This window comes from Carassius auratus, chromosome 3, assembly GCF_003368295.1.
Source record: "Carassius auratus strain Wakin chromosome 3, ASM336829v1, whole genome shotgun sequence".
Lineage (NCBI taxonomy): Eukaryota > Metazoa > Chordata > Actinopteri > Cypriniformes > Cyprinidae > Carassius > Carassius auratus.
Genome location: NC_039245.1, coordinates 19,159,436 through 19,173,040, shown reverse-complemented (window position 1 = coordinate 19,173,040; position 13,605 = coordinate 19,159,436). Strand labels below are relative to the sequence as shown.

Genomic DNA, 13,605 nt, shown 5'->3' with positions numbered 1-13,605 from the left:
AACATGAAGGAGCAGTAGTTCAGCACCATGTTTACTTGATATAATCACCTTGTTGGGAAACAAACAGCAGTAGGAGCCTCGATGTGTAACATTGGTATAGCTGTGACAGTCATCTAAATTACCTGGTTAAGAGAAAGATCTTGTATTATGATGCGCCCGCAGTATGCTGTGGAAAATATGAGGAATACGGTTGATTGGCGGCAGCATTAGAAATTAGTGTAATCACATGCAGTATGACCTGAAGGGTCCGAATGGAATCAGAGGTAATGAGCTCCATTCAGAATTTTATTTCCTGTTGTGTGGTTGAGAATTACTTTTATTTTCTGCACGAACTCGGCAAAACGATTTGTCTCTAAATGTCGCCTTAACCAAAGGATGATTATTGCATACTTAACATTTAATTTTGCTGGGCATTCATCTGATTCATAAGTGCCAAGCCGTATTTTTTATTCTGTGCCTCTGAAGTCCAGTCAACGGGAGGCTCCTGCATTCATACGCTTGTATCTGTGTGTGTTTGTGATATGTCAGTAAATTATTAACTTTTCATTTTTTTGGTCTCCAATACAACCTTTGAAGTCTGAATAATGAAAATAAACAATATTGCTAAAATAATAAAAAGCTTCATGGAAAGGTCTGTATCCTAGCAACATGAACATGGACGGCCAAATAAGCTTTGTGCCTATTTGTGTGTGTGTGTGTGTGTGTGTCACACTTGCATTCGTATAAATCACAGAAGTTGTAATAATCCATGCCTCCCATGCAATCACTTTTCAAGTAATAACAGCACAGAAAGGTTTAAAAGCTTTGATTTGAGATGTAAAGCCAAGCACAGATGCAAAAGTGTTCTTGACTTTTAAACAGCAAGCTTATTGGTTTTCAGCAACACCCAGAGTAAAATATTACAGCTCAGAGGTTACTATTTATTAGCTTTGTCAGTTATGTCTCAGATGTTTATCTTAAAGGCAGGGTAGGTGATTTGGTTCAAAAAAATATTTTTTGTTATGCTGGTTGAAAATCTCTTCACGTCCTGATAGCAATCACTAAGTGGTCTAAATGTAATTATATGTATTTATATCATCTGTGGAAGGCATAGGGCCATACATTTCCATCCAATCATTTTGCTCTGTCCGAGGACTACGATAGGCTGTCGAACCTTCCTGTCAATGTATTTATCTGCATACCTACATGCAACCTGTCTGCACTGACAAACCAGTGATGCGCGGGTTGATCCAAAATGAGCGGGTGCCTGCGGTCACCCGCAGTTTCCCGCTGTTATGAGTCATTCAAAAATATTTTTAATGATATTCGGGTCGTGGTCGGTCCGGTCGTTTGAAATAAAGATGCCAATTAAACCTTTGTAATTTATATAGTATTAGACACAATTTTGAAACACAGAGGCCTACACTTTATTGGCTGACTTTGAAGTGTGACTTTGGAGAGTGATTTGTTGGGAGGATGGGATCCTATGCTTTCAAAGTTAACTTTCTATTTCTAGCCTCTCTAAAATTGCTTACCCGGCCTTTAAAATTCCTGAGGAGAAATAAAACAGAAACAAATGGGGCAGCTGTTGATATACAGTAAAAGCATACAGTTACAAAATTAATTCAGATAACAGAGCTCAGATCAGTTCGTTTCATAGGAATTTGACATTCTGAAGTGTTTAAGAGTTCATATCAGGATACTTGATTGCATACTTTTGTGTCTTGGCACAGTTTTGACACTGTGAAACTCTAGAGAAGATGACTAAGGTCTTTTCCCAGGAGACAAAATCTGAGAAACAGGCAACTTGAATGGGCTTTAAGCAATGTTTTGGAATACCACGCATGAAATGTCTTTACTACTTGAAAGATATCACTGAATTATATCATTACCTGTCTCTATCTGACAGTACTAGCCTCTGTACCCAGATGAAAATAGAGAGAGAAGCAGCCTCTGAAACTAGCCAATCAGAAACTTTCTCTGTCTGTCAGTCATTTTGCATGGTTGCCAATATTATCTATAATACCTCAAAGACTTGATTTGATATCTGCCATCTGTGCTCATGGGACCATAACTTATTTGAACCAATCACCTGAGCTGTAAATCTCATGTGACCTAATCACTATATAGCTGCTCATGACAACATTGATTAGCTGATGGCAGCACAAAGACAGGGAAAAAGGCTGCATGCAAAAATCACATACTCTCTGTGTAGATATTTCTTTTTTTTTTTAAGTGCATACTTAGAGACATTAAAAAAAGTATGTTCTATATGGTATGAATGTGTGTCGAAGAATGGAATCCAGATGTACCACATCTGTTATGTTGATATTGTCATGTCACCTATCAGCGTCTTTTGTGTCGCTACACTGTCATTCACAAATCCTCTCCTGAGGACTCACCTTTTGTCTACTGTTTCATGAATTCTATGAATTCAGACATACTACTTAATCTACTAAGTATGATTTTGGATGCAAATTAATCAGCATTGGTAAAACTACTATATCATAATGTAGGGATGTAACTAGTCACGATTTTGATCTCACGATTCGATTTACTTTTCTTTTCTTTTTTTGACAAATTGTAAATTAAATGGGTCCTTTTATTATTGCTTGGACAAAAAGCTGCACGTTTCATAAAACAGCGGGGAAGTTGTTGGACTTGCAATCCAAGGGTTGTGAGTTCGAGTCTCAGGCTGGCAGGAGTTGTAGGTGGGGGGAGTGCATGTACAGCGCTCTCTCCACCTTCAATACCGCGACTGAGGTGCCGTTGAGCAAGGTTGCAGTTGCCCAACTGCTCCCCGGGTGCTGCAGCATAAATCGCTGCCTACTGCTCCGGGTGTGTGTGCACTTTGGATGGGTTAAATGTAGAGCACGAACTCTGAGTATGGGTCACTATACTTGGCTATATGTCACGTCACTTGCACTAATATAGCAGATAATAATATAAACAAAATAAGGCTTTGTGCTCTTTACATTTAAAATTAGAGGCAACCACTGGATTTTAATCACGATCCAAACAAAGATGCTGCGTACATGCAACATGAGCATTTTTTAAATCTAAATTAGATTGTATAACTTCTAAATTTGAAGCTAAAACAGAATGTTTTGACTTCAGTCTTGTGAAACTATACATACAAATATCTACATGAAACCGAATCGGCAGATAAGCTGAATGAAATGCATATTCACTCTCTGCCAGCAGGTGGCTCTCAAAGCGTTTCCGCTGTAAACAAATTAGTGCTGCACTTATGAACTTTAATATGCATTCTACTGAGGTAAGATGAAAAGAAAAATACCTTGTAAACTCTTCTAAAGGCAGTAAGTTCCCTAAATAGTAAATTCAGTAAATTCCTAACACCCTGTCAACACATGTCAAAATACTATAGAACCACTGAACTATAATGGAGATTTATTATATATATATATATATATATATATATATATATATATATATATATATATATATATATATATATATATATATATATATATATATATATATATATATAATAAGATAAATTAAGTTGGACAGTTTGTAAGAGTCTTGATCGGAAGCGGCAATATGAGACTGTATACTTGTTGCATTGATGATGTTTAAGCAGCCTAATGAGAATGGAAAAGGTCCATCATTTTCTTATCACCATGGAGCCCATTTCTCGGGGACGTGTTTCAAGCTGGGGTCATCACGATGCAGGCACAACATTATGATGTCTATCAGCCATTGGCAATGGATATATCAGCCCAACCCTAGTTACCACCCCTTTACAAGGCTAAGATAACCAGCCCAACCTTGGGGTTTGCGGACATGTTTTTGGAGGTTGGGATTTTGGACAGTGAGTGTGTTCTTGAAATGAGCAAACTGATACACGTTTGCACATCTTTTTATCTCTATGCCATCTATGATAATCAACTGATACATTAAAGCTGTATCATTTGTGATTTTTCTTTCTCATGGGTAAGTACAAAATGGTCTAGACAGTCCTAGATTTATCAGACAATGATATAATGTGTGGCCTCGTTGAGAGTATATTAATATGGATGAATGCAGACTCAAAGTGTCATCCCTAATTCATCTCCTGAGGGAAACCCAGGAGCGCTCTGTTGGATATCTGGGGTCACAGATATATAATGCTCATCTGCTGTGATGGTGTTGATAAAGAAATGGTCTGGAGTGGATGGGCTGGATAAATAATGAGATATGGGGGGCTGGAGCTCAACCGAGGGGGTCTGACAGCTGTATGGCCATATTAATGCGTTCCCCGCTCATTCCTCCACACTCTATTGAAGTCAGGCAGGGCAGAGCAGGAGAGATGGGGCGATATTCCCTAGGTGCTTCACTCTGCCAACCAATCCTGCATTGAACGGGCTATCATCACCATGACTACCGGGTCTGGAAAATTAGCAAGTGGCAGGGGTCCAGGAGTTCACCCCAGTTTGCGGGAGATGCACGCTTTCCACCCCCTCCTTGGATCGCCTTGCGATAAGATAAATGAAGTTGGACAGTGTGTAAGAGTCTTGATCGGAAGCGGCAATATGAGACTGTATACTTGTTGCATTGATGATGTTTAAGCAGCCTAATGAGAATGGAAAACGTCCATCATTTTCTTATCACCATGGAGCCCATTTCTCTGGGACGTGCTTCAAGCTGTTGATTTTCAGGCTTGTCAGAGGGACGAGGAGGCCTGTCACCTCAATTCCCAGTGAGCACAGGCGTTCTGTACATAACCTCGAAACAGCAAGGTCCACAACAAGTCCTGATTTCTGCTGTCAGTGTTTCCCAAGCTTGTTTGTGTCCTAGACTTCAGGGGGCCCTACTCAAAACTGTGTTGGCCAGGGGGATGAAATGAATGAAATGCATTTGTCAGTGTTTCACGCCATCTTAAATCGTGGAAAGCGATTGAGAAACCGTATCCATTCCACCACTCGATACGCTTTGAAATTATTTTTTTAGTCTCGAGCAAGACTCTACGACATTCACATAACATGATTTAACTGATTTTTACATAGAAAAGGCGACAGCACACCGCAATAAAATAAATGATAATTCATGTTTTCATAACCGCTGGCCAAATTAAAAAACAAAACTCAAATTAAATTTTCTTCGAGAGCAAGTGGGCCCCTTGGTGTTTCGGGGGCCCTACACAACTTGCATATTTTGCATGAAGGGAGGATTGGCTCTGTTTGCAAGAGCCACATCTGCTATCTGATCCCATTCTTTCAGATGTGTAAAGTAATGGATTATCTGCCTCACTGAAAAGACTAGCATTCATTTCCATTATGCACCGGACTGGGGTGCATTTTCCAAAAGTGTGTAGCTAACTATGATTGTAAGATCTGTCGTTTCAAACATAATTGGTGTTTCGTGAATCCATAGGTCCAAAGAACGTTTGCAAACAGCATCACAAACTTGTGTGGTTAAAACTACAGCTCTCGACCTGTGGTTAGAAACATAATTTCTTGAGCAAAATTATCCGTTTAATATGCAGTACAATCTATGTCTGTAATTCCATACATTTACAAATTTGAATCTATTTCTGGTATTTTTTAGGAGAACTAAAGTGCCATTTTTGAGGAGTATACATGTTTGTTTGACTCTTGTTCCACCAGCTTAACCAGTGTTTCAACCAACGTGGTTTGAAAACTAATTGTGACTAGCTTTTTAGTTTCTCCATCAATGTATTGTACTATGGTAGTTAAGCTGCTGGTAATGTCATTAACTGGGTTTCCATCAAAATTGCAAATTTGACTTATGCGCAGAATTGGAATATCGCATTTGCGGACAAGCACCATTTCCATCCAAAGAGTCAAAGAGAACAAGATCGTCACTTCCTGATAAACTGCCACTATACATCACTAAGAAAAGTAGGAGAAGATACTGAATATAATAATTTTCCTATATAATAAATTACTTGCACCTCAGAATGAGCAGACGAAACACAATAAATGCATTTGTTGCTTTCGGAGGTGGATGCTGCTGTTTGAGAGGTAGTCGTTTAACAGTTCTGGGAGGCAATTATACAGAAATACTTTGATGGCAGATTTGCTCTGGCATTTCCGAATGACCATAACAACATTTTAGATGCTGTGGAATGAGATCGGTCCGCTGGTTAGTCTGCATTTACCGTCCCATAGTGCAAAGTCACATGTCTTTTTTTGATGCGCTTTGCAAAATGAATTTCCATCTCTCATTATTTGCATTAACCCTTTTTTGCACACTTAAAAAAACACCTCAAGCGAGCGTAAAAACTTTTTTTGGCGCATTAAGGCATTTTATTCGAAATGTAACGTTTCCATCACTCAATTCTGATGCGATACTTCAAAATGTGCATAAAAGCAGGGTGATTGAAATCCAGCTATTGTTTGGGAAGCACACCACAGGTTAGTGCTAGTTTGGTACTAGCCAACTAGTGAAAAAATAAAATAAAATGTTTATCAGTGGAATTTATATAACGAGGATGGTTAAGTCATTTGATTATAATAACAAACCAGCAAAGGTACAACAGTATTTATCTGTGCATTTTTCTCCTGTAACCTGATATCATTTTTTGAAGAAGAAAAAAAGGGTGCTTTTTTATGATGCTCGTTGGATAATCGGTTCAGTTAATATTTTCTTTTTATTATTGTTTCTGTTATAAGTCATTATTTGTGGTACTGTATTTAGAATTGGCACATCCCTTGTATCAACTGCAATTAAAGGAACACTCCTCTATTTGTGTAAATAGGTTAATTTTCCCACTCCCTTCGAGTTAAACAGTTGAGTTTAACTGTTTTCGGATCCTTTCAGCAGGGTTCAGTAAGTGAGAGATTTTCTTGCGCAGGGAACTGCATTCATGCACGGACTCTCGAAGCAAAGCGATGAAACTTTTTAAAGGGACTATCAACTTATTTTAAAATGCGGTTGTTGTTGTTGTTTTTTTTCAGCATTAGTGGGGGCCCACCCCATCCAGGTAAGCCCATGCATTAATGCGGCCCTGGCTCTAATATCACTGTGCCTGCTGCATCCATGGTATGGCAGCAAAGTTCCGTGATTATTTCGCCGGAGTGAGAGTATAGTTCCTAACCATATCGGCCTTGAAAATCTTAACTTTTCATTTTCCGTCAGTCATAGTACACAGTGTACCTACTAAATTGGAAAAATATAGAAACTCTCTGGTCATTTTTGAGTGAGATGCTAACAGTCTAATCAGATTCGATGATCTATGCTTAGCAAAGCTAAAAGTGCTACCACCAGACCCGGAGATCATCTGAATGGATTCGAAAATGGTAAAACTCAACTGATTAACCCTAGGGGAGTTGGGATTTGAACCTATTTTCAAAAAAGTGGAGTGCTCCTTTAAGTGTTATTGTTTGTATTAATTTTCACATGGAATAGAGAAGTATAACTTTACTGTCATTACAAAATGTTTTTTTACTTCTCTTAAATCTAAACATTGTCTGAAAGTAAAAGCTTCATGCTGATTTGTCCTTGTCCTGTCGTATGTCAACACCACTCTCGGTTTCAGTCTAAATCTGACAGTTTATTACCACTTCTCCATTTATCTATGCTCAAGTAATTACGTCAACCCAACACAAGCGTTTGCTGGATTCCTGTCATAGCTCTCTCAATGTTGCTCATCTTATTAGTGTGAATGAGCAGCACTCCAGAGGTCCAGATGAGCTTTTGAGCATATATGTGATAGTGATTACAGTGAAGCAGAGCAGAGAAAAAAAAAAAAATGTCCCAGACTCGGCTGGACGGGAAACCCTTTTTGAAGCCCCACTGTGCAATTAAATGTAAACAAGGGTGAAATGTTCCACATCTGAACTAATCCATCTCTTTTTTCCAGGGTTGCCAGGGGAAACGGGGAGTTCTTTGACCGCATGAATAAAATCCTCCAGAAACAGGATAGTCTGCTGTCTGCTGGCCAAACTGAGGTAACCACATTCTTCAAAAAGACTGCATCCCGGCTTTTTACCAAGGTGTATCCCTGTCACCACATTCCCAAGTGTGCTGAAGAATCAGGTCATATTAAAGTAGTTCTTTCTCCTGAGCATTGCTTTGGGATTCAGAAACTCACCCTCCCTCTTCCCCTCATATAAAGACAGCGCCAGAGTTAATGTGCTTGAATTAGATGTTTATTGAAGAGCGTTCCTCTCCCACTGTTCTAGCAGTATGTTGAAAAGGACAGCAATCAATGCTGCCTGAGTAGACTTTGCCTTCAAGTGGTTCTGGGTAATAAAAACATCATTAACACTTAAAATGGGTAGTACTGTATGCTCACTATTGAAGAATCCTATAGAAATGGCATACTTAAGATCTAATCACGCAATTAATGCATGAAAGTATGCTTTTTCACTTTGTTATTGATCACAGTGTTTCAACATTCACCATCTTTGCGGGGAAAATTGTGCAAACTTAAATTTTTACTTGGAAAATGAGATAATATTGACATTTTATATAGATATTAAGAAGGTCTGAACAAAGGCTGCATGCACTTAAGCAAATCCTTCCTTCACGTTATGTCATTGAGATTTTGGTGCTGTCTTGCTTGAACAGGCCATGCCACAACATTTCATTCAGCTAAAGGTCAGAACTTGACCATTGGGAAACACAGAATTTCTCTGGTTGTTCTCTGTTATTGATTTACCTGTGTGTTTAAGATCATTAGCATTGCAATGCACGACCTACACACTGCACTTCACCTCGAGGGCGGATATCCTGACATTCACTAGTATATTTTTCTGTAAAAGTCAAGTCAGGTTTAGTGCCATTCTTCTCATTATAGTCCATCTGTAAGGAAAAACTAAATGCAATTCCTCCACAACCTTACAGCGACAATGGAAATGATAGGAGGAAATGTCACATAATAATGGTAATAAATGTCAGCTAACGTAATTGACAGACAAATAATAATGCAAGCAAAGAGACTAAATGCAGTGCAGAATGAAATACAATGTCTAGTGAGATTGGATACAAAGCAGACAGAGAAATTCACAAACGTTAGCCGGCGGTACTGCTGTGGAGATGAAGAGTACAATTAGGATTCATTATGCCCACAAAGACTGCAAGCTATCCAGTTCTTAGGCTGTAATTCATGATACTCCCACCACCATATGGCACGTCTGCTGTGAGGGTCTGATATCGGAATTCACCATTTTGCTGTGGACGAAAATAACTTTCCCATTTATGTTGTAAAGTTCAAATTTTATCTCTTCACCCTGGTAGACCATTCTGGTGGTCTTTAACAAAGATGAAACAGGCAGCACTGTTCTTTTGGCGAGCAGCGAATCCCTCCTTAATAACTTCCCACACGCACATCTCTGGCTCAGTGTTTTCCTTACAGTGGATTCATGAGCTATTGACGGCGTTCAGTGCTAGAGTTATTGCTAGCAAATTGATGGCTGTTTTCCTGGGATTTTATGATCAAGTGATGTTTATGAAATTTTAATTGAATTGGCCACACCCACAGGAAGTTGAATTGGAATTACAGGAATTGTAATTTACTGTATCACAATATGAGTTTAACAGTCAATATCCTGGAAATAAAAATCCCATTCTTTTCTCCTATGCGTAATTGATTTGAATTACTTATACATTTTTAAAAACAAACGTACTGTAAGATGAACATTTTAATTGATTTCACTTGTATTATTATTTTTTTTAATAATTGTGTTTAACAGCAGATTACAGTTTACCAGAAATCTCCACCAAATCAAAGTGGGAGAATTGCACTAAATGGACCTGTTTCACATTTCTGGGTTTGTTGTAGTTGGGTAAAATTATCTAGCAGTGAATGAAAGACTGTATCACACACACACACACACACACACACACACACACACACACACACACACACACACACACACACACACACACATATATATATATATATATACACAGGTGCTGGTCATATTAATTAGAATATCATCAAAAAGTTGATTTTTTTTACTAATTCCATTCAAAAAGTGAAACTTGTATATTATATTCATTCATTACACACAGACTGACATATTTCAAATGTTTATTTCTTTTAATTTTGATGACTATAACCTTTCACAAAGAGGTCAAGACACAAAAGGTCATTGCAAAAGAGGCTGGCTGTTCACAGATCTCTGTATCCAAGCACATTAATAGAGAGGTGAAGGGAAGGAAAAGTGATAGAAAAAATTGTACAAGCTATAAGGATAATTGCACCCTGGAAAAGATTGTGAAACAAAACCCATTCAAAAATGTGGGGGAGATTCAAAAAGAGTGGACTGCAGCTAGAGTCAGTACTTCATGAACCATTAGGCACAGACGTATGCAAGACACGGGTTTCAGCTGTCACATTCCTTGTGTCAAGCCACTCTTGAACAACAGACAGCGTCAGAAGCGTCTCGCTTCAAAAAGGACTGGTTTTTTGCTGCTGAGTGGTCCAAAGTTATGTTCTCTGATGAAAGTAAATTTAGCATTTCCTTTGGAAATCAGGGTCCCAGAGTCAGGAGGAAGAGATGAGAGGCAAACAATCCACATTGCTTGAGGCCCAGTGTAAAGTTTCCACAGTCAGTGATGGTTTGGGGTGCCATGTCATCTGCTGGTGTTGGTCCACTGTGTTTTCTGAGGTCCAAGGTCAACGCAGCCGTATACCAGGAAGTTTTAGAGCATTTCATGCTTCCTGCTGCTGACCAACTTTATGGAGAGGCAGATTTCATTTTCCAACAGGACTTGGCACCTGCACACAGTGCCAAAGCTACCAGTACCTGGTTTAAGGACCATGGTATGCCTGTTCTTAATTGACCAGCAAACTCGCCTGACCTTAACCCCATAAAAAAATCTATGGGGTATTGTGAAGAGGAAGATGCGATATGCCAGACCCAACAATACAGAAGAGCTGAAGGCCACTATCAGAGCAACCCGGGCTCTCATAACACCTGAGCAGTGCCACAGACTGATCCACTCCATGCCACGCCACATTGCTGCAGTAATTCAGGCAAAAGGAGTCCCAACTAAGTGTTGAGTGCTGTACATGCTAATACTTTTAATGTTCATACTTTTCAGTTTGCCAAGATTTCTAAAAATCCTTTCTTTGTATTGGTCTTATATTCTAAGAATATAAGTAATATTCTAATTTTCTGAGATACTGAGATATTGAATTATCCGTATTTGTTGGTTATAATCATCAAAATGAAAAGAAATAAACATTTGAAATATATCAGTCCGTAAGTAATGAATGAATATATTATAAAAGTTTCACTTTTTGAATGGAATTAGTGAAATAAATCAACTTTTTGATGAAAAAACTTCCAGAAACAAGGCTGCTGAAAAAGTGGAAAATTTAACAGGCATGGCATTCTGGGAAATAAAGTGTTTTTCCACACTTGTCAATAAATGTGTTAAATATACACAAGTATATATAAATTAAGTACAACTATATTTACTGTAGGTGAAGGTAAATTTTAATTGCAATTCTGCATTCTTTGTGCTATTTCGATTCAAAATCAATATTTAATTCCAATGGAATTTTTTATTTTATTTTAAAATCTTGAATTAATTATGAATAGAACACAAACATAGCACAGTGAGGCTATTCATTAATAACAGTTTGATACCGATTGAGTGCTTTATTCATGGCCCATGGTATTTATGGTAACTATCACAAAGTGCTCTAAAGAATACAGTGGTACTACTATTAGTAATAATCCATGGTAGGAAAACCTCTGTGTCTGAGTTTTATTTTCTATTCTTTGTTTCAAATTCTCCCTGAAATAGCTGAGTGTGGAGACATTGATTAGAACATCTGAATCAAATCACTTCTCTCTGAGAACTGATTGCGTTGTAACTATAAAGTAAATGAAATTCATCGACAAAAGTGGGAGTTAATTGCTGTGCCATTGTCAAGATCCTCTTAAACTATTAGCCCAACTCAAATGAAAATAAGCTCATATTTTGGATCAAATTATCAGTTTCTTATAAAGGATCGTTCTGAGGGGCTCATAAACTCTGCTCTTGCCAGCTCATTGCTCTCAGCCAGTGAAGCCCTTGAGTCTACACAGTTAGAGAGATGCTTTGAGCTCATTGTTAAACACAGTTAATGATCTCCCCACTCTTCATTGATCACCTCACCTGTCATCTTTGTTTCTATTGGTTCTCCATCCTCATGCATTTACAGGAGGAGAGCAGCTGTGCTCCTCCACCCCCGGAGTGCAAAGACCAGGCTTTTGTTCCTGAGAGATCCACCAGGGATGAGGTGAGTCTCCAGGTCATCCTTTCAAAAGCAGCAGTGATTCAGATAGCATGATTCCGTTTTGTGGTACATTGCAGTTTTTCTCCTAAGCTTTTCTCCTTAAACGATTTTGAAATAAATCATTCTGTTTTAGCTGGATTTGTTGTATGAGGAGGCAATCTACACCATGGTCAATCGCGTTGGGGTGCCGTCGCCAGAATATGTAACCAACGAAGGGGACATTTTCAATTACCTGCAGAAGGTGCAACTTTGTTGTTTTCTCAATAAATTGTATAGTACATGTTTCAAACACTCCCGCATCCCTCCATAACAACACAAATATTACAATGCATATTGTACCTCTGGCACTTCAAATCCACCAAGACCTAAATAAATATCATACTCTGATTGATTTCTAAATAAAAATGAAATATACAGAAATATATATATATATATATATATATATATATATATAAATATATATAGATATGGATATTTTTATCTTTTGAATTTAAAGATTGAATGCTTGCATTGTTGAAAAAAAAAAGATAATCTTTGGAGGGATTGTGGGGGAATAGAGGGTTGTGCTTAGGTGCTGGTGGGGGGTTTGTTTACACCGACTTGGTTTTATGAGTTGGAGCAGATGCTCTTGTCTTAGACATGATTTAACATCAAAGCCCTTTCCCAATGGGGATTGATGTTTGGTGCTTATATCACACCCATGAAACCCGTCACTCCAGAGGAATCTGATTCCATTCTGAGACCTCTAACACAGAGGTGCAGCAGGTCTTACGTTTGAAGTATCTCATCTGTAATGTTTTTTCTTAAAAAACAAAAATGTTTCCCCTAACCACTGACATAACCATGATTCCTATCACTGCTTCAAAAGGCAAAGACCCTTTTCTCAATACTCAAGAATCATGTTTGTCAGCACTCATAACCTTTAAATTATTTCTTAAAGAGTTTAAAAGAGAACAAAGACATATATATGCAGTTAAATTGTTTTCTTTAGCAGTTTTTGAAAGTTGAGAAAGACACTAAGAACCAGAGCTTCTGAAACAAGTTGTGCTCATAAGTAATTATTTGATACTTCACTTGGACTCCAAATTAGGGACCCATGGACCACATAAGGGACTTTTGCTCCGAATGTTTTCATAATTCCTATAACTATTGGTGAAAGTACCTCGTTTCTGGCTTGTTCGCACCACAATAACTGGGAATGAATTTAGCTATGGGAAAGCCTCTTGGGGGGAATACATTAGCTACTATTTCAGTGTAGGGTCTAACCCATTTACATTTGCATTAAATCATTTAGCAGACACTTTTATCCAAAGCAATTTAGAAATGACTGTAATAGATGCAAACAAAACAATATTTAAGTGGTGAGACAAGTCCTGGTTAGTCTAACGCAGTACACATGGCAAGTTTTATATATATATATA

The 13,605-nt window shown here is 38.1% G+C and overlaps 1 protein-coding gene across 1 annotated transcript in view; it reads left to right on the top strand.

The window, feature by feature from the left end:
- Window positions 1-13,605, top strand: part of baiap3 (BAI1 associated protein 3) — a 43,912-nt gene that overhangs the window by 13,945 nt on the left and 16,362 nt on the right. Inside the window, exons 3-5 of the mRNA XM_026212282.1 lie at window positions 7,808-7,895; window positions 12,110-12,187; window positions 12,318-12,425. Of these exons, the coding sequence (XP_026068067.1) occupies window positions 7,808-7,895; window positions 12,110-12,187; window positions 12,318-12,425 (274 nt within the window). The remainder of the gene's footprint in view (window positions 1-7,807; window positions 7,896-12,109; window positions 12,188-12,317; window positions 12,426-13,605) is intronic.